The 19,393-nt window shown below is 52.8% G+C and overlaps 6 protein-coding genes across 6 annotated transcripts; 1 reads left to right on the top strand and 5 right to left on the bottom strand.

Annotated features, from left to right (window-relative positions):
- Positions 1-704: 704 nt before the first annotated feature.
- BKA78DRAFT_313280 (uncharacterized protein) lies at positions 705-4,278 on the top strand. The gene is made up of 7 exons (XM_066888361.1): positions 705-909; positions 940-978; positions 1,025-1,145; positions 1,173-1,226; positions 1,248-1,419; positions 1,450-3,722; positions 3,758-4,278. Exons 1-7 carry the CDS (start codon positions 899-901, stop codon positions 4,004-4,006), a joined length of 2,919 nt encoding a protein of 972 aa, XP_066743917.1. The 5' UTR covers positions 705-898; the 3' UTR covers positions 4,007-4,278.
- A 2,939-nt stretch (positions 4,279-7,217) lies between these two features.
- BKA78DRAFT_251185 (heterokaryon incompatibility protein-domain-containing protein) lies at positions 7,218-7,811 on the bottom strand (the record flags this gene model as incomplete). Its single annotated transcript, XM_066884629.1, has 1 exon — positions 7,218-7,811. A coding segment is annotated over one exon (594 nt), but the record flags the coding sequence as incomplete, so codon positions are not given.
- A 681-nt stretch (positions 7,812-8,492) lies between these two features.
- Positions 8,493-10,592, bottom strand: BKA78DRAFT_352472 (heterokaryon incompatibility protein-domain-containing protein; the record flags this gene model as incomplete). Its single annotated transcript, XM_066891358.1, has 2 exons — positions 8,493-8,916; positions 9,874-10,592. The coding sequence occupies 2 exons, from the start codon at positions 10,590-10,592 to the stop codon at positions 8,493-8,495; spliced, it is 1,143 nt and encodes a 380-aa protein (XP_066743919.1).
- Positions 10,593-12,688: 2,096 nt separating this feature from the next.
- Positions 12,689-13,129, bottom strand: BKA78DRAFT_232483 (heterokaryon incompatibility; the record flags this gene model as incomplete). Its single annotated transcript, XM_066883798.1, has 1 exon — positions 12,689-13,129. A coding segment is annotated over one exon (441 nt), but the record flags the coding sequence as incomplete, so codon positions are not given.
- Positions 13,130-13,443: 314 nt separating this feature from the next.
- Positions 13,444-15,635, bottom strand: BKA78DRAFT_128591 (heterokaryon incompatibility protein-domain-containing protein). The gene is made up of 2 exons (XM_066882552.1): positions 13,843-15,635; positions 13,444-13,747 (listed from the first exon to the last, which is right to left on the bottom strand). Exons 1-2 carry the CDS (start codon positions 15,477-15,479, stop codon positions 13,630-13,632), a joined length of 1,755 nt encoding a protein of 584 aa, XP_066743921.1. The 5' UTR covers positions 15,480-15,635; the 3' UTR covers positions 13,444-13,629.
- A 465-nt stretch (positions 15,636-16,100) lies between these two features.
- On the bottom strand, positions 16,101-18,350 carry BKA78DRAFT_128613 (heterokaryon incompatibility protein-domain-containing protein). The gene is made up of 2 exons (XM_066882553.1): positions 18,153-18,350; positions 16,101-18,091 (listed from the first exon to the last, which is right to left on the bottom strand). Exon 2 carries the CDS (start codon positions 18,030-18,032, stop codon positions 16,197-16,199), a length of 1,836 nt encoding a protein of 611 aa, XP_066743922.1. The 5' UTR covers positions 18,033-18,091; positions 18,153-18,350; the 3' UTR covers positions 16,101-16,196.
- Between the last annotated feature and the right edge of the window lie 1,043 nt (positions 18,351-19,393).

Below are 19,393 nucleotides of genomic sequence, written 5' to 3' on the forward strand. Positions count from 1 at the left end.
CACGCTCGTCCAACCCCGACACTTGCCTAGCAATCAATGCCAACCATTGAAAGCCTCTGGCTACGACCGACTGCGCTTTCCCTGTTTCCTTTTTGATGACGATTTTTCTTGTGTGTAGACTCGACGGCGGTCTGCACTCTTTTACTGGTGTCGGTGCCAGCTCACTCTCTTTATTGTTTATTCCCCCACTGCAATCCACCACTCGACAACCTGCAGCGTTGGCGTTTGCGGAGCGGCTCTGGGAGCTCCTGATGAAAAGACCTTGCATTGCACATTTCGGCGTCTTTTCTGTACATTCTTGCAGCGCGTGCTTTTTTTCTGAGCGCATCAGCGATGAGACCCCCACAGTTTTGTTGTCTGAGACGCCTCGTCTCTTCCCACTCTGGCCGCTGTTGCAACTTGGATAGTCAATTGCTCGTTGGGACTAGCGCTCCCTCCGCGAGTTTATAGCTTCTGTTCTGTAATGTATGATACAAAACGCAACAAACCGATTCCAAATGCCCCGTGGGCGCGGTTCCTGCCTTTGTCGGTAGGAGGTGAATCCGGTTCCTGCAGTAGCGGAGGCGGGAGAGGCCGCCGACCGGTGTTTACCAAAATAGGGCGCGCATGGCAACTGAAATTAAGCTTGTCGGCGGCAGGGATGTCCGCGTGCGTCCATGTGCTGACGTCGATCCGAACATAATCCGAACCTCTCCACTGCTTCTGATTTCGCCGACAGCCATATACATCGCTTTCGACCCTCACCCGCCCAATGTCATTTCGGTAGCCATTGCAATTGAAGCGCCAATGGAGGAGGGGAAACCCAGGACCGAATACCAGGGCATTGCCGCCCAATTCGCGGCCGCAAAGGCCAGGCAAGAGCAGGAGGAAGCTCAAGGCCTCCGCAACAGGTCTGGCGATGCAAAGGCGGTCGAAAAGCGGCGGGAGCTGCAATTCAAGAGCTCGCACAGTCTCCTGGTTGCCTTTTTTGTTCTCATGGTGTGAGTCTGCCTTGTACGTAGTGTTTCTGAAGCTAACCGGCCAGCGTTCTTCACGTCCTGGGCCTGTACCTCTTCACCACCGGCTTTCTCCTGACACGTCTGGTTCTCGACGACAAATCCGACTGCGCGGTACCGCCGGTAGACTCGACACACAAAGGGGGGTCTGTAGAAAAGGGCTGTTGGCATCCCAAGTCGTTTGACAAGGCCGTCGTCATCATCGTCGACGCGCTGCGCTACGACTTTACGGTTCCGTTTCTCCCCCGCGAGGACGACCGCGAGCCGCACCATTTCCACAATGCGATTCCCTTTTTGCACGAGACTGCGACCAAGCAGCCCAACAATGCGGTGCTGCTCCCCTTCATCGCGGATCCGCCAACGACAACTCTGCAAAGACTCAAGGGACTGACGACCGGGACGCTACCGACTTTTATCGACGCGGGTTCCAATTTTGCCGGCACGTCCATTGAAGAGGACAATCTGATAGCCCAGCTGCGCAATGCTAGCAAGAACGTCGTGCACTTGGGCGACGACACTTGGCACTCGCTTTTCCCGGGGCTATTTGACGAGGAGCTCACGCGGCCGTACGATTCGTTCAACGTCTGGGATCTCCACACGGTCGACAATGGGGTGAACGAGCACCTCTTCCCATACCTCGCACCAACCAACTCATCCAAGTGGGACGTTCTGATCGGCCATTACCTGGGCGTGGATCATGCGGGCCACCGCTACGGGCCCGACCACCCCGCCATGACGGCCAAGCTGCAACAGATGGACGCCGTGTTCCGACGTGTGGTTGAGACCATCGATGACAACACCTTGTTAGTTGTCATGGGCGACCACGGGATGGACTCGAAGGGCGACCACGGCGGCGAGTCGGACGACGAGGTCGAGGCCGCCCTGTGGATGTACTCGAAAAAGGGCATCTTTGGACGCAGCCACCCCGATTACGTCCAGCCGCCTGCGACGGCAAAGGAGCGCCCGGTCAACCAGATTGACCTTGTGCCCACACTTGCGCTGCTCTTAGGCTTGCCCATTCCGTTCAACAATCTGGGTAAACCGATTGAGGAGGCCTTCATTGGCGCCAAAGGCAACGACTACCACAACCTTGCTCTGGTCAACCGTCTCGCCGCGGCGCAGATTCACCGCTACCAGCACGAGTACGCCCTCGCCAAGGGCCTGACCGAGCAAGAGGTGTCTCCGCTGGGGCTCTGGGACACGGCCCAGCGGGCATGGGATGCGCTCAAGACGAAGCCAACCCAGGAGCAGTGGAAGCAGGCGTACGAGCGGTACTCGAGCTACCAAAAGCTGACCCTGAGCGTCTGCAAGAGCCTTTGGGCCGAGTTCCACCTCGTCAGCATGGTTCAGGGCATTGGTGTGCTGGCGGCGTCGCTGGCGGTACTCGTTGTCTACGCGCGCGGCGTCACGGGTGACCACACTGATCTCACGCCGCTCTTGCTGATGAGGGGCCTGCTGGGTCTCTTTTTTGGTGCAGTCGGTGGAGCAGCAGCGGGCTACCTCGTCGAGCCGTTTGAAGTGCGGCACTCGGTCCTGTTCGGCGGCGCGGTGCTGTCGTTGCTCGGCCTGGGCTCCGCGCTGTCGACCGCCAAATTCCGCGTGCGCTCTCCGTTGCCAAACTCGTTTTTCGGCTGGGTTAGCCTGCTGTTCCCCACGCTGCTGGCCGCCGGCTTCGCGTCCAACTCGTACACCATCTGGGAGGACCGCATCCTGTACTTTCTGCTGGCGACGCTGGGCGTCTTGTTCTTCGCGTCGTCGCTGCGCCAGGACAAGCCCGAAGACCGCGCGCTGGGCTGCTACCACTCGCTCGTCTTCATCCTGCTCACGCGCCTCTCGTCGCTGTCGCGCCTCTGCCGCGAAGAGCAAATGCCCTACTGCAAATCCACTTACTACGCCTCGTCCACGTCGTCAACGTCTGCGCTCTGGCAGCTCTTCATCCCGCTGCTCGTCGCCATCGCGCTGCCCGAAGCCATCAAGCTCTTCTACACGCGCACGGCATCCTACCACGGTCTGGCGCCCTTCTGGCTGGGCTTCACATTCCGCATCGGGCTGCTGCTATCAGCGTCATTCTGGGGCCTCGACGCGGCCGACGACGCCGACTTCTTCCCGCAGCTCCCCAAGCGCAGCCAGAAGGGCATCCGCGTCGTCTTCAGCCGCGTGACCATCGGCCTCGCGCTCGCCGTCGGCTACACCGTCTACGCGTGGTGCAAGCCGCTGCTCCAGATCCGCACGCGGCCCGCCCGCCCCGGCGACGACGCCGACCCCACCGTCGTCTCGCAGGACGCGAACACCGCGCTCGAGATTAGAGGGTATGCCAACATCCATGGCAGCCGCTACGCCCTGCTCGTCACGGCGTGGGCGCTGCTGCTGGTGCACGTGCAGAAGCCCATGGGCGCGGGCGCCGTCGCCGCGCTGCTCATCCAGATCTTCTGCGTGTTCGAAATCGTCGCCGCAAACAGGCTCAACATGCCCAACCTGCCCTTCTCCCCGTCCTCGTCCTCCTCCTCTTCCTCGACGACGTCTACCCGCCCCACCCCCTCAGCAATCGGCCCCACGACCCTCGCCCTCCTCGCCCTCTCGCACTTCTTCACCACCGGCCACAGCGCCACGCTGTCCAGCATCCAGTGGGACACGGCCTTCCTATCCACGCACGCCGTCTCCTACCCGCTCTCGCCGCTCCTCGTCACCCTCAACACCTTCGCCCCGCACATCCTGTGCGCCGTCGCCGTCCCCGCGCTCCCACTCTGGTGCGCCCCCCCAAGCGCCCCGCGCTCCTCGGCGCTGTTGCCATGGCTGTTGCGACGTACTTGGCCGTTTTTGTGGGGATTGGGTTGGCGACGGCTGGAGAGGTGGCGTGGTTGAGGAGGCATTTGATGCTGTATCGTGTTTTTTGCCCAAGGTTTTTGGCGGCTGCGGGGGCGGTCGGCGTCGTGGGCGTGGCGGCGGTGGCGGTGGGCGTCGTGGGCACGTGGTGGGGTTTTGGGAGCGTGGCGACGGTGTTTGGGTGGTGAGGTGATGGGATGGTGTGTTTTCAGTTGGAAGAGATAAGGGGGGAGAGAGAGAGAGCGCGGTTGCGAGATTTGCGATATGCGTGGGGAGAGTGTGGGAAAGCGGAAAACAAACACTTCGGTCGTCTAGGCGGCGAATGACGAGGGATCGGTGGACGTCGTGTACGACTTACTTGTCGTTGTTGTTGTCGTTGTTGTTGTACATAGCTAATGACATGTAATAGACCATGAACCAAAAGGAAAGAAACCAAGACGCAGCAACACACTTGTCCATCCATCCACTCCATCCATCCATGTATCCATGTATCCATCCATTCACGTATCTATTGTGTGCAATACATGGTCGACCGCTCACTCTGCCAGCCTCTGCCCAGGCCCCCAGGTACAGTACAGTAAGCTCCCAACGCAATCACACGCAACCGCCCCTGCGCTCTCATCCTCCTCCCCCTCCCCCATCTTCCCTTTACCCTGGTCTAGTCCGCGCGCCTCCCCCCTTTTCCGATTCCCTTCCTTCCGCTACCTCGGAGCTCGCCTGCGCGGGACGGCGCTGGCTGGCTTGGTGAGATGGACTGTGTAGAGCAACGAGCGCAGCAGAACGAAGGGTTGGTTGGGCGTGGCGAGGCGGAGGGAGGTGGTGTATGTAGGGCAACTAGGAGAGGAGGAAGTGGAGGAAGAGGGGAAGAGGGGAAGAGGGGGGATTTTGCAGGCTAGGTCGTACGTACGTAGTTTGAGAAGGGCTTGTGTGTTGACGGACCGACCTTGCTGCTCCTGCAGGCCCTACAGCGGCCGCTTCACAGGCCGACAGCAGCAGCAGCACCACCACGGTCTGACATTGTGAATCGTGAGTCTCGGCAGCAGTTGGTTAGCTTCGGTGGCAGTTGTGGAGGGGCGTGAGGAGGGAGAGCTCTGCGGATCCATGCATGTACATGTTGCGGCTATAGCAGTGGCTAGTACCTTTGATGGACGGTTCGAGTAGTGGTGGTTCTTGTTGGACTTGGGTGTTTTGTTGGAAGTATGTTGTACCTTTTCAGGTTGCAAAAGTGGGAGCGAGTACTAGCGTCTAAGTTGCTGCAACGGTGTGAAGTGAGATTTCAGACTCGATTAGAATCAAAATCAGGAGCCAGTCGCCAAGGGCGAAGACGATAAAAGCGGTGAGTCAACAAGTCCAACCATGTGCACAAGCTGGTGCTTAATTGCGGCAATATGGTTGCGCAACGCAATTGTCTAGGGGCTAGGTTGCGTTGCCTTTATTGTGTTTGTTGCCTTTATTGTGTTTGTTGCCTTTATTGCCCTCATTGCGCTGACTGCTAAATCAGGTGGAGAGGCTATCATTTTAAGAGATAGCTGATTCCCTCCCCTTCTTTAATATTTTCCATCCCCCCTTATGTCTAGGGCTAAAATTACCAAGAATAAAGCTTCTTTTATGCTGAAAGCTAGCTTTAGAGAAGCCTTTTAGTAGTTAATAAAGCTCCCTTACAATCAGGACCCTTAAAGTCTCTTAGTATTATAAAAAGGGGACATTAAGGGGTAAGAAGTCCGCGCTTATATAATCAACTAGATGGTTGCTTATATAAGCACTACTATTAAGATATACTTAATTTATCTCTCCCTTTTATATTTTTTCACCCTTTTCTTAGTAGGCCCCCTTCTAATAACTAATATCGCAAAGGGGTTGCAAAAACACTGCGCAAACGTGGGCTGCGTGGTGGTTAGGAGGCACTCAAAGTGGGAGGGGGGAAATTAGCTATAAGGGGGGGGGGGGGGGGTGGAAATTAGCCATCTCTTCATTTTACCCTAGTTTCCTGGGATGAATGTGTTTGTAGCTCGCAACATAGTTTCTAGATGTAGGACAGGAGGACTTTTTGGCCCAAAGAGAGAGCCCCCTATTCCTAAGCACTTGCCTAAAAGAATAATTACTAGGAAATAAAAGGCTCAAAAGAGGCAACGCAACACAATCGACGTCGATATTGCCTTGCGTAGCATTGCTGCCAACCCAAATTGCTCCTTCAGTTGTGCAACAATGATCACTTCATTCTAGCTCGAGTGGTTTGTTGGTCGCGGGTGCCAGAAGCATTTTCTCATCGCCATCTGAGTCTGTCCAGAAATTGAACCCCATGCCCAGCAAACAGACATGCCATGGTCCAGTTATCGCTCTTTGAACAACCTGAAAGGTCAGGCGAAAGCCTACCTCGGGAATCTTGAACAACATGGTCGATGCGTTGCAAGGCTGCGAAGCAGAGTACTCTGGGCACGCCTTTGCGAAGTGGCGCAGGTTGAAATTTGGGGCATTGAATTCGGAGCTCCCAGTCGCGCCGATAGGTTCTGGGCCACACATTCCGTGCGTGATCCATTTGGGGTACTTGGCGTCGTTTCTGCTTTCCTCTTCTTCTGGATACTTGACTTGATGCTTTTTGCATCGCCACACAGGACTGGTCCATTCGGGTTCGAGGCATGGCGCTGCCGCGGACACGAAATCGCTTGTTCTGGGTCGTTGGCAGTTTATCTCGCTCACAAGGGCAAGTCCTATCATTATTGCGCTTTGCTGTGGTGTGGGCATCAAGACAGGATCGAAGCTTCGGGGGATCCTTCCGAACAGGCCGCGCATCGATTTCAGGTCTGGTGGCTGCTCTTCTTGAAAACGATTTGAATTCGCATTTGACGTCATCAGCCAGAGAAGGCCGTTTAACGCGTCGTAGGACTGCATGGCTAGGCGTGCCAGGCTTTTGTGTCTTTCGGATGTTCGATTGCTGCGCAAGTACTTCTTGAAGAGCTCGTGCAGGGGTTCTTCAATCATGATGTTGCCCATCATGATGTTGCCCCATTCAAGTAACATGCCTGCTGTATATGTAAGAAAGTACTCTTCCTCGGTAGGCACCCGCGACTCAAGAAGTGCATCGAGGATCACTTCAGCGGTTGGCTTGCTGTAGTCGACGTCGATGTAGTCAATGGGTGATGTGCCATCCATATGGTCAGCCAGTAGACCCAACACGCCGTAGACTCGATCATGGAGTCGTTTGCTTTGGAACTTGCAACCAAGGTAATCGCTGGAGACCATGATTGGTGACATCTCCCGTAGCTGCTGAACCCCTCCTTCAGATCTTCGCAAATTCAAGACGCGTTTCATTTGTCTCCAGGAGGCGATATGGAGTCCTCGAAAACAGTATTCGATTACGTCCAACTCCTCCGTGGTTGTCTCAACGTCTCCCACAACGACGACAACCTGCTTGGCAAGTGCAAATTCTTGCAAGATCCAGACGCGGGTCCAGTACTCGTTATTTGCGATGGCAGCGACGGCGAGCGGTGTCTCCGGGGCGCAGGGGTGTTCTCGTGGGTCTTCTCCGTCACGATATAGATCCAAGAAGGGTTTGAGATGCTGGCCTTGGTGCTCCGACATACCAAGCCAGGCAAACACGCGCGTTGCGTTGCGAAAAATTTCGCCCATTCTTGGAACCCGTTGCGCCATTTCGTCGTCGTTGTGTTGGTTCAAGCAAATCCGATCGGTCCAGATATACGACCCCTTATGGAGGCCCTTTTCCCAGGCCCACGCCAAAAACCGCCACAGGTTCTCGTGGACAGAGACCGGATACATTTCATCGGTTGAGCCGATCAGATATATGTGTCTTGTCGGCCTTGAGTCCCCCCAGACGTAGGATAGCGCATTATATTCGAGGTGCGTCCACTCGGATTGAGCGCAGTCGACGTAGTAGATGACGCATGCGAAAGTCTCGTTGACCTTGTTTTCCTCTAGCTCAATCAGGCGGATAGTTGACGGCGTAGGGAGCTCAGTATATGAGCATTCGTACGACATGGCGAAGAACGAACCAAGACCACGTCCAGGTTTCCATGGATTGAGTAGAAAGAAGAAGGAAAAAGGAATTGTTCGGAACAGAGCATAAAGAATATCGTCTCGGCATAGCATCAGCTCCGCAAGGCTGTTGCTGACGCGCATAGTTTAAGAGACGCACCTCGGACTATCTCCGTCATGATCAAATCAGCAGCCTCCGGAGAAGTCCCACCACTCCTGATGGGCAATGTCTTTTAAAATGTTACCTTATTGGGCCAACCATTTTGAGTATTCCTGCGTTGTAGCCAATCAGATATATGCTCAAGGACCCATGTGTGCATGCTCATAGGCATCTTGTAGCAGCCTAGACAACAAGTCTACCGTCTCGATTCCAACAAAAAAGGGGTGGTTTGGCATCAAATCAAATCCCGGATTCTACCACAAGGTCCGTAACTATTCAGCTTCAGGAACGTCTGAGGGCTAGTGGCTTGTCCGAAAGTGTTGGATGAGCTGTTGGAAATAGCAAGGCCATTTGTCCTGCTAGACGCAGGCGACCTTGGCAGCTGTGGTGGGTCTTTTGGGAGCTGATTCTTTGTCTTCAGTGGAGTGAAACGTAGCTAGGTACATATGCTTGTGTCTGGCTATTTGATTGACTGCTCGATTACATGCTCGATTGACGGCTGGATTGGCTGCTCAATTAACTACTTAGTCAATCACAAAATCGCGCGATCCCTCCGCGAGTACCTCATCGTCGAGAGCTTGCGTCCGACACTCTCGACGATCAGCATGTTTAGTCCGTGGCCTCATTCGTTCTTTGATTCGTCGCAGGATGTTCGGCTTCATGGAGGATTTGAGTGCTAGTCGGTTGAAGGCGGCTGACGAATTATGGGCTGGTGGCTTGTCGACTGGTGGGCTTTTGTTGACTGAAGGGTCTTCGTAGATTGATGGCTCGTAAATTGGTGACTCGTCGACTGATGACGGACAGAAAGCAAACTTGCAGACGCAATACTCGTCGTCTGGGGACTCGTAGTCGACGGAAGACTCGTCGATGGAAGACTCGTCGACTGATGCGTCGCCATCGTCGTCGTCGGGTAAGTCCACCCGTTCCGACATTGACTTGTACAACTCGCTGTAGGTCAGAGTTAGCATTTTCAGGCAGCAGCTTCGGGGGTGCATGTAATCGCAAGTCCAACTACTCCGTTCGAGGGCATTGAAAGAAGAAAAAGGTGCCTACAATTTGTCTGTTGTCTGAACAGCAGGATCTGGATGCAAGAACCGCATCCGCGCCTGTCCCAGGAAACCTTCTAAACCTGCAAAATGGCCAAGGCCGACGTACTGCGTCCGTCGATTGATGATGAGCTGGAAGCCGACTTCTGGTATCTCGAACGTCATTTCCGATATGTCACAAGATGGTTGTTGGCCCAGAGAGTCGTGGTAATGTTTGCACTTCTTGAAAATATTCCTGCACACGGCATTGATCGCGATGGTTGATTGGCCCCTGACTTGGCATTGTCTGCTTCTGTTTGAGGTGCCATGGGCAGCGCACAGCCAGGACGAATGTCTTACGTACTGTTTGCGGAAATTCTTCCAGCATTCCGATTGGTAGGTCTTCCTCTCTTTATCGAATTCCCCCCTCAAGGACATACCAATCATGATTGCGCTGTCTTGTACAGTGTCTAGGAATCGACCATCAACTATCAGTCTTTTCCAACGCAGACTTTGGAAGAGGACAGAAATATTGTCCATTTTAGAAGGGTTACAAAACCCACAAACCGTGTCAAATAGTCTGAAATTGTACAAGCCATCACAGACCTGAAGTATATATGTGGCTAACCTTTTGTGTCTGATTGATGTCTGTTCGCTTTTTAAGTAATCCATCAGGGTCTCAGAAAGCGGCTTCTGTGACAGTTCGGCGTGTTGTCGCCAAAACTCTCGGATCGATTGGAAAATTTCCTTTGGATCCGGCCGTGACTCTAGCACTGCGTCAATCAACGCATGGGCTGGTGGCTTGTCATAGTCGACTTCGATGTAATCAACGGGCGACGTGCCGTCCAAATGAATACGTACCAAGCCCATAATCCCATACACGCGATCATGTGGGCGTTGGCATTGGTAGCGGTCAGAGGACATGGCTTTCAGTAGCCCCAGTAGTCCTTGATTGCGCATATTGAACAAGGATAAAATGCCGCATTCTGCGTTGAGCAAGACGTGGAATCTGTGCTTCAGGTCCCACAGACGCGCCTCCACGTTACCTACGACAACGACGACGTCTTTGGCATTGAGAACCTCCTGCACGATCCATACGCGGCTCCAGTACTCATTCAACAGTACGGGAGCTACGGGTTGGGAGGTGGCTCCCTCCAGGCGAGCTTGCAGTCCCAAGCCTTCTTGCTCAGACATGCCGAGCCAGGACAGGACCTTCTCCGCATTTGCAAAGGCTTTCCCCATACGTGGAATTTGTTGTGCCATCTCTTCTTTGTCCTGCTGATTCAAACAAATTCGATCCGTCCAGATCCAGTGGTCATGCCAGCCCCGGTTCCAGGCCCAATTGAGAAATCGCCAGAGATTCTCATGGATAGGTAGGATTAGTTTTTCACCAGCTGGATCGGTTAAATAGAGTTGCCTTGTAGGTGAGCTATCTCCCCAGACGTAAGACAGCGCATAGTATTTGAAGTCGGGTTGTTTGGCGTAGTCAACGTGTCGGATGGCGCAATCGATCACGCCGTTGACTTTCTGCTTCTTGACCTGGATCAGGCGGATCGTTGACGGCGTGGCGAGCGAAGAGTATTCGTACTGGCTCGACATTGCAGAAATTGGCTGGGGTAGGCCACAGTATGAGTGCGTGTGGTATGAGTTGCTGACCGGTTCAGCGCTTTGTCTTTGTCTGCTGGTTGTTAGCTAGGTTCTTCAAAACTCTGTTTCGTGCGCATTCAGTCGCGATGACACTTACGCTCTGATCCCTCGTAATCATTATGGCCGAGCGGTGAGGAATAAAGAGATGAGTGACTGGGTCTCGACCTGGTTGCAGTCGAGGCAGGTAGAGCGCTGAGTTCAGTTCTTCGGCGTGGAAAAATCTTCCAACGTCGCCCGGGAGTCCGTCTCATGGGAGGCTTCAGCCCCCACAAGGCCGCAAGGCGGGGCTGACATGCATCTCGTCACGCGATGATTGGAGCAGCCTCCTGAGAGAGCCTCCCCCTATCAGGATTTTTGACGCAGATCCACTTCCTAATTATTTTCAAGAGCTCTCTGGAGCTCAGCACATCACTATCCAGCGCGTCCTCCCATCGACTCTCAGCAGTTGCGTTATTAATCAATCGCGCAGCCAGTTGTGGAGCAAGTCAGTCGTGCCGCCAGTTCCGCAAGGAGTCGCCAGGTCGCCATCATTCGATTGGTCGGAATGCAAAATTTTGCACATATGGACTTGAATGGTAGCTGGAAGGAGTGTACTCGGAAAGGAAATAGAACCAAGAACTGTCTTTCTCTATTCCAAGAGTGTCCTAAGGAGCGGATCGTTCTGCCAATCTGGCCTGTCGAGGCTGTGAGTGATTCTTGGAGGAATTCTCAGTTCGTCGTCACCTGATTCATCGCTTGTTCCGTCCTCAGATGCTTGGGGATTTTCCGGAGACCTATCATCCTGATTTCCTTGGTCAGATTCAAGTTTGAGCCCTTCGTCAGATACATTGCTCTGTTCTCCACCGCTTGATCCTGGTAATCTGTGGTAGCGTTAGTTCATAAAGAGCCTGCGATCCTAAGAGCTTGTGACTCTAGAGGGATGAAGAGGATATTTCGTACCCTGGGCTCGTCATTTGTTCCGGATTTCTCCATGTCTTCTGCGTCTTGTCCCATTTGTACAGCTTCCCAAAGTGCAACACCTCATCCTGTGGACATTCCCCACCCAGGAATTCTATGAACACTGTCGCCTCAAACACACCCTCATGTCGTTTCTGGGTGCGCGCCAAGACTAGACGGAACCGTACTTCGGGGATTTCAAATGCCATGACCGAGCCGTCACAAGCTGGCGAGTCCGACGAGTACTTTTCGCAAAGCATCGAAACAGCTTGTGGATTGATGTCTTTGGTAGAAAACAATTGGATCGCCTGCGCCCTGGAGTAGTATCGTTTCTCTGCGAAATGGGCACCGCATCGCCATGGAGGGCGCGTCGAGATGTGAGGCTCCCTGTGCGTCTTCCAGTCTTCCCATCTTAGCTCGTCGGTATTGTCCGTGTCATTTTTCAAGGGCTCATTGAACCCTACTGCCATTGAAAGACCCATTATGACGGCGCGATCCTTCACGGTCGGCTTGTAATCAGGCGTGTGTTCGTTGTTGACAAGTGACCAGAATAGTTGGTAGTGGCTATCAGGATATCCGAAAAAGGCGCCCGTACGAGATCCCGAGAGTAAAGAGATAACATTCAAGGCATCACAAGTCTGGAGAGCTAGACTTGCAAGCTCTTGATGTCTTTCTGACGTGTTGTTACTATTCAAGTACCTCTGGAAGGCGTCAAACACTGGCTCTTGCATCATCCCGTTTCTGCTCCATAGAAGATTTCTGAAAAACTTTGGACATGCGTCAAGTGGTGGCTTTGACTCGAATATTGCATCGAGAAGAACTTCAGATGGCGGCTTACTATAGTTGACGTCGATATGATGACTCGGTGATGCGCCAGTGCTGTCGGAGAACAATCCCAAGAAGCCGTAGACTCGATCATGAATTCTTTGACTCTTGAAAATACCATGACTTGCGAGATCCAAGACGCCGGATAGCGTAAGAGGCTCGCGCCTGTTGCGCCAAATATGAAGATGGTTTGAATTCGAGACGGTGAGCTTGTTCAGGAGGGCACACTTTTTAATCCCTGGGTCAAAAGAGAACTCCACGTCCCCAACAATGACAGTGATGTTTTTGGCCATCAAAACTTCTTGCACAATCCAGATACGGGTCCAGTAGTCGCTTTCCAGTACGGCACGAGCAGCGAGTTGTGTGTCTTCCGTGATCTGCGGGTCTCCTGAACTGGCCCACCAGTTTCGCAAAGGTATCAAATGTTGGCCATGTTCATAGGGCATTCCAAGCCAGGCCATGACCATTACTGCATCGCAGAAAATCTTCCCCATTCTTGGGACCTGCTGTGCAATTTCCTCGCTGTCTTCCTGATTCAGGCAAATTCGGTCTGTCCAGATCCATTGCTCAAAAATATTCTGATCCCAGGCCCAGCTGAGGAACCGCGACAGATTTTCATGGACTGCGAATAGACAAAACTCATTGGGCTTACTCTCACCGGGGCCATTGCTGAGATAGATTTCTCTTGTCGGCGTTGGATCTCCCCAGACATAAGATAGCGCATGGTACTCGAAGTCGGACTGTTCAACATGACGAATAACGCACGCAACTTTTTCATCAAGCTTTTGCGATTCTAGCTTGATAAGGCGAATCGTTGAAGCTGTTGCGAGTTTGGTGTATTTGTATTCATTAGACATCCTGGAAACGGTCAGGTTGTTTTGAAAGTCGAAGAGACCCGCAGGTTTCGATGGAAGTCGTGGCGCCTGATGATTTTTGTAGAGAGTGAGTTGAGATGGGTAGAGGAGGAAGGAATCAAAGAACCTGGACCGAGTGAAGAAGCGCTGGTCGTCGGGGTCGGTGACTGCTCAGCCACAAATTTTGGAAATGCAGGCGGGGCACATTCATGGCCGCTGGTTGGATAATTGAGCAAAAGTGAGGCGTAGTGGGCCTGCGGCGATCGACGCGAGGCGCGGATATCGTTCGGTGCGTTGTTCAATGGGACTCTTTGCGGCAAACGACTATCTGGCACTGCAAGAGCGGGGTGTGCGAGGCCGCGGTCTGACCACGTTCACTTCCCAAGAATTCGTTCTCGTACACGCTTTAGCATCTTGCTGCCATGGTGCCTTGTTGGTCGTGCACCATCGCTGCATGTCTCGTCGTGGCAACCGTCTGCGCCATACGATGCACTACTTATTCCGTTAGCAATCTGAACTGATCGAGCACCTTAGCTGTGCCTGCAAGCCTTGACCAACAAGAGAGATGGAGCATCGATGTCACGCACCTTTTGCTGCCTCCAAGACCAGTGGAATCCGTTTGTAGAAACTGCAAGCGTATTTCGAGGTCGTATTCAAACCATTCTTTTACCAGGGATTGGAACATGAGACGTAAGCCGGCCTCAGGGATCTCGAATGTCATCGCCCTCCCATCGCAGGATCGGGGCTCATCGGCTGAGTACTCAGCGCAAGCGTCCACGAGAAATTGTGGGGTTTCATCAAAAGACCATTCTATCGTTGAACTCCACTCTCCCCTGAGGTGTTCATTTGTGGCTCTTGTAGGATCCACTCGAGATTGATGAGCATTGCATCGCCAGGAAGATGATCCCATCGGTCGAGAGCTCCTACCGCTTTCACAGTCCGAAGTTTGCTCGTCACTGGATTTCAACGCAAGCGCAAGTCCAAGTGCAAAAGCACGATCTTGGATGGTTGGTTCGAAATTCCCATTGATGATCGTGTTTTCAACGTCAATCAGTATTGACCTGATGAGCCGATAAATTTCGTCCGCCCCTAGAGCTGAAGAGAAGATTTGCAAGGCTTCGCAAGCCTGGAGAGCGAGACGTGCCAATTCCAAGTGTCTTTCTGATGTGCGGTCGCTACACAAATAGCTTTTGAAACATTCGAGCACGGGCTGTTGGATATGCTTATTCCTTTGTTGCATCAATAGATTTTCCACAAGGAGTGGGTAGTCGTTGAAATATGGCCTTGACTCGAGCACAGCGTCAAGAATCACATCCCACGGCGACTTGTTGTAGTCGACATCGATGTATTCCAGAGGCGACGTGCCGTCGTCATGGGCAGATACTAGGCCTAACAGGCCATAAACTCGATCGTGCGGTCGTCCGGTCTCATAATCGCTCGAAGTAATGGCCATTAGCAGATCTGCTAGCTCAGACTTTCCTTGCGAGCAACGCATTCTCCAGAGGTACGTCATGTCAGGGCCGCGACTGGTTTGAAAATAAGGGTTGAGGAACCGGAACACCGGCTGGAACTCCCAGAACACCGTGTCTCCGATCAGAAAAAGGAGTTCTTTTGCGCTTACGATTTCTTGTATGACCCAAATTCGCCTCCAGTATGGATTTCCGCGGATGAGGGCCACACGTTTTTGATATACGTCCAAATTGGTCTCTTTGGACTCGATGGGGTTTTCCTCCGGGAGGGGTACGACTGATGCATCTAAAGACTCGTGTCTGGACGGGATCAAATACTCGAGTTCTTCCTGAGACACCCCCAGCCAGGCGAATACCCGCTCAGCGTTGCGGAAAATATCTCCCATCATTGGAATCTGCTGCGCTATCTCCTCTCCATCTTCTTGGTTCAAACAAATCCGATCGGTCCAGATCCAGGAGCAGCTGCAGAATTCGCGGAAGCCTGAATCCATGGCCCAGTTGAGAAAGCGCCAGAGATTCTCGTGAACAGGAAAGAAGGACATCCGACTGCCTTCTGAATCGATCAAATATATATATCTTGTCGGTGTTGCGTCTCCCCAGACGTAGGATAGCGCATCATATACGAAGTCGGGCTGCTCATTTCGGTCGACATGGCAGATAGTGCAAGTTATTGTGTTGTTTACTTTTTCCTCGAGCTTAATGAGACGGATTGTCGAGTTTGTGGCAAGTTGAGCGTATTGGTATTCGTAAGACATGGCGACTGCAGCACGAATCTCATGTCCAGAGTTCCACGAATTGAGTGCGGAGAGGAGCGTTTTCAAGAGCAAGAATGCAAAAAGGCTCTCTCGGATACCTCAGCCCCCACGGGACCGCAAGGCTGGGGCTGACATGCATCGCTTATGTCGACGGTCGTATCCATGGAACAGAATAAGCATCATTTCGCAAGTATTGGAGAAAAAGCCTCGAGAAAGAGCACACCCTTGTCGATTGCCGGCTGTCTTTATCCATTGCCCGATTGGACCACCCATCTCAAATGCAGCCGCCGCGGCAGCCAATTGGACAGACTCCTATGGAGAAACGGCGGCGTGATTGTCGTCGTGAGATACAATTCCTTCAATATGGTTGTTTCCCTCCCTTCCACTGCAGACCCAACCGGACCAGACTGGCTTCACGTGTACGCAGATAAGACACTGGCTAGCCCTTTGCCAACCATGACAGTCAGGAATCGGAATTCATCAGGAAGCTCAGAAATCCGGTCACGGACTTGTTGGTGGGTGTAATCACCACCATCAGAGTCATCAGAATAGACGTCTGAGCCATCATCATCGCTACATCCAGTCAGTCGTCTGCTATTGAGAGGTTGTGGAAGAAGCTGGCTACTCCTGTCGACCGAGACACAGAGCGGTGGCAGCGTGGGACATTTTGGATGTTGGAAGAAAGAGTGGGAGAGGGGAAAGAGAAAATGAAGCCTCTTACCATTCCGCTCTTGTCTGTGGATGCAAAAACAGCATATGCATTCTCAGCTTCTGCCTGTTGTTGTTCTTTTGTTGCAATACCAGACGGAATCCCACGTCGGGCATGTCGAAGATCAATTTGGACCCGTCGCAGGCCTGCCGGTGTGACGAATATCTGCCGCATGCCCTCTCGATCGTGGCAGGATCCAATACCTTATGTTTCAGCGTCGCGCTTGATTTACCTCTTACGCGGTGCCTCCATCGACCATCTGAATGATGTCGAGCGCACCTCCATGGGGATTTTGTCGAAATATATGGCATTCGGCAATCCTTCCAGTTGGCGAAATCCGTTGCCGTCGCCTTGGCCCAGTCGAAGCCGCGAGTTACGCTCGTAACAATGTCCATGCTAAAGCCGATAGACATGGAAAGGCCCATCATGACGGCACTGTCGATTATGCTGGGCTCGAAAACATCGCCGCCATCGCCGCCATCGCCGCCGTCGCCGGAAGTGGAAGTGTCTCCTAGCCTCGCGAAAAACGAACACAGGGCCGAGTATTCAAACCAAGCCGCCACACGGGATTCTTCGAACGAAGAGAGTATGTTCAATGCGTCGCAGGCCCGGAGTGCGTAGCTTGCTAACTCTCTGTGTCGTGGTGATGTCCGCTCACTAGCCAAGTACTTCCCAAAAGCGTCGAATGTTCGCTCCTGGATCATGCCATGGTCGTCGAGTAGGGCGTCGTGGAAGATTTCAGGACACCTGTCCAACGGCGGCCGCGATTCGAGCGCTGCGTCGAGGATAATTTCAGCTGGTGGCTTGGTGTAGTCAACGTCAATGTAGTCGACCGGCGAAGTCCCGTCTGGGTGAGTGGCTACCAAGCCCAAGACCCCGTAGACACGATCGTGAAGCCGCTGGCATTTGAAAAGCCCCCAATTCGTAGATCCAAGTATGCTCCACAGCTCCAATTTCTCATGCTTGAAGCGCCAGTCGGAGAGATTCCTGAGGCGAGGAAAGCCGCTAGGAGGAAACAAGGCAAGACACCTGTCTTCCAACGCTTGGAAGTCTATGCCGAAGTTGCCCACGATAATGACGAGGCGGCGGGCATTAACAATTTCTTGAACTATCCAGATACGGCCCCAGTATTTGTTGACCAGTACAGAATAAGCGGCCAGAATTGTTTCCTGCGGGATCGTTTGACGGACGGACGTGTTCCGTAGCGTTGTAGGATCGCCAGACCAGTCCAGGAGAGCCTGTAGATCTCGGCCTTCGCTGTCATCCATGCCCAGCCATGCTAAGACTCTGTTGGCGCCGGCAAAAATGGTGCCCATTCGTGGGATTTGCTGCGACATCTCTTTATCATTATTCTGGTCCAGACAGATACGATCAGTCCATATCCATTGGCCAGGCATTTGATTTTGGCTCCATGCCCAGTCCAGAAAGCGCCCTAGATTTTTATGAACAGGGAGTAAATGCAGTCTGCCACCACGACGAAGATAGATGCATCTAGTGAGCGTTTTATCTCCCCAGCGATAGGAAAGGGCATCATATTCGACTTCGGTCTGTTCGGCATGGCGGAGCTCGCACACGACTGTGTCATTGATTTTGTGGTGATTAAGCCGAATGAGGCGAATTGTCGATGGTGTTGCGAGTTTATCGTACTGATAGTATTGGTTCGGCATGACGAGAGAAAGAAGAGTTGATGAGCCGATGATTGCTTCCAGATTGCCCGGATGATCTAGCGAGAAGCGAAAAGTGGGGAAGAATACGCTTATAGTGAGCGTGAGGGAGCCAGCCTTGAGCCTCAGTAGTGGCAAATGTGGCAGTGAAAGTGGCAGTGGTGGGGCTTTGATGGTCATGTCAGCATTGCTGTGTGCTGCCTGGCCCTCACGCCTACCATAGGAGTATACAAAGTTACCTCCATGCAAATACAGTCAGCCGATGGTGCTCCAATAGCTGAAGGGTACTGAAAGACCAACCTCTGACCTCAAATTGTGATTGATGCCAAACAGCATCTACTTCATACTGATCGATGTTGTTCTTATAGTGATACGTGTGTCTTTCCGTGCTTGCATCGCTGAAGGCCGTTCATGTCGTTACATGAAATATCAGTTGCCGTGTTGGTTGTTGCCTTTGCCTTCTAGATCCGTCTCTTTATCCAGAAACTGAAAGACAAGTTCGCAAAAAAAGGATTCCTCACGCGCCTCCGACTCATCACATGAAACGTCCCGGCACGAGCATCGGACCGCTTTTTCAAAAATGAACCCAGTCTGCCTTGGTATTTCAGGTTTTGACAATTGTCGAAGTATGGCAAAGAAGCCCCCCTCAAGCAGTTCCAACGTCATGATCGATGCGTCGCACAGGTGTGGCGCATCGAGAGAGTATTCCCCACAAGCCCGGGCCAAATTATGTGGTTGTAAGCACAGAGTTTGTATCAGTGCTTTTGCTTCCCCCGCAAACATGTCCCAGCTTCGGCGCGATGACAATTTTTCTCGTCCATCGACTTGGGACTTCGGCGGGCTGCGTGGGCTGCGCATCGCCACGGGGACTGTGCCGAAATATGGGGCTGGCGGCTGACCTTCCAATTTTCGAATATCGAGGCTTCAGTCTGCAGCAGACTACTGGTCCCGATCAAGTACCCTAGAATTGTCGCGCTTTCTCGGAATGTCGGAGTAAAAGTCGTTCTAGAGTATACGTCTAGACGATTGAGTGGGTCGACAAATTGGCTGCATCCAGGAAGGCAGCCCGAGAGCAGGAAAATCAGGATGAAGGCATCACAGGCCTGCAGGACATAGCCTGCAAATATTTTGTGTCTTTCTGAAGTCCGGCTGCTTCCCAGGTATCTCTTGAAGAGGTCGAATATTGGTTCATGCACAGCTGTTGGATGTCTGCTCCCGGGGAGGATCATATCCAAAGGCTCGCTGGAGCAATCATCAATCGGCGAATGGGCCTCAAGTAGTGCGTCAAGGAACACCTCGGGATATGATCTGCCGTAGTCAACTTTGATAAAGTCAATAGGAGATGTGCCATCAGCTCTGGAAGCTACCAAGCCAAGACAACCGTAAATTCGATCGTTGGGTCGTTGGCACTGGAACCAGCCGCTGTTCATAAAGTACAGCAACCTCCCTAGTTTCCAGTTTCCACGAGTTTTTGTGGCCTGGTGCAGCCTCTCCATAGGTGTTTTCCCCAGAAAGTAATCATTTTGACCCAAGTTCGGGAG

The sequence above is a fragment of the Phyllosticta capitalensis genome (assembly GCF_038381095.1).
Source record: "Phyllosticta capitalensis strain CBS 128856 chromosome Unknown BKA78scaffold_5, whole genome shotgun sequence".
NCBI lineage: Eukaryota > Fungi > Ascomycota > Dothideomycetes > Botryosphaeriales > Phyllostictaceae > Phyllosticta > Phyllosticta capitalensis.

Coding starts and splice junctions, on each gene's coding strand:
- BKA78DRAFT_128613 (XM_066882553.1), bottom strand. CDS start 18,032: ATGACCATCAAAGCCCCACCACTGCCACTTTCACTGCCACATTTGCCA.
- BKA78DRAFT_128591 (XM_066882552.1), bottom strand. CDS start 15,479: ATGTCTTACGAATACCAATACGCTCAACTTGCCACAAACTCGACAATC. Junction 13,748..13,842: donor GGTCTTGGAGGCAGCAAAAG/GTGCGTGACATC, acceptor CGGAATAAGTAG/TGCATCGTATGGCGCAGACG.
- BKA78DRAFT_313280 (XM_066888361.1), top strand. Junction 979..1,024: donor TTGCCTTTTTTGTTCTCATG/GTGTGAGTCTGC, acceptor CTAACCGGCCAG/CGTTCTTCACGTCCTGGGCC. Junction 1,146..1,172: donor CGACACACAAAGGGGGGTCT/GTAGAAAAGGGC, acceptor TGGCATCCCAAG/TCGTTTGACAAGGCCGTCGT.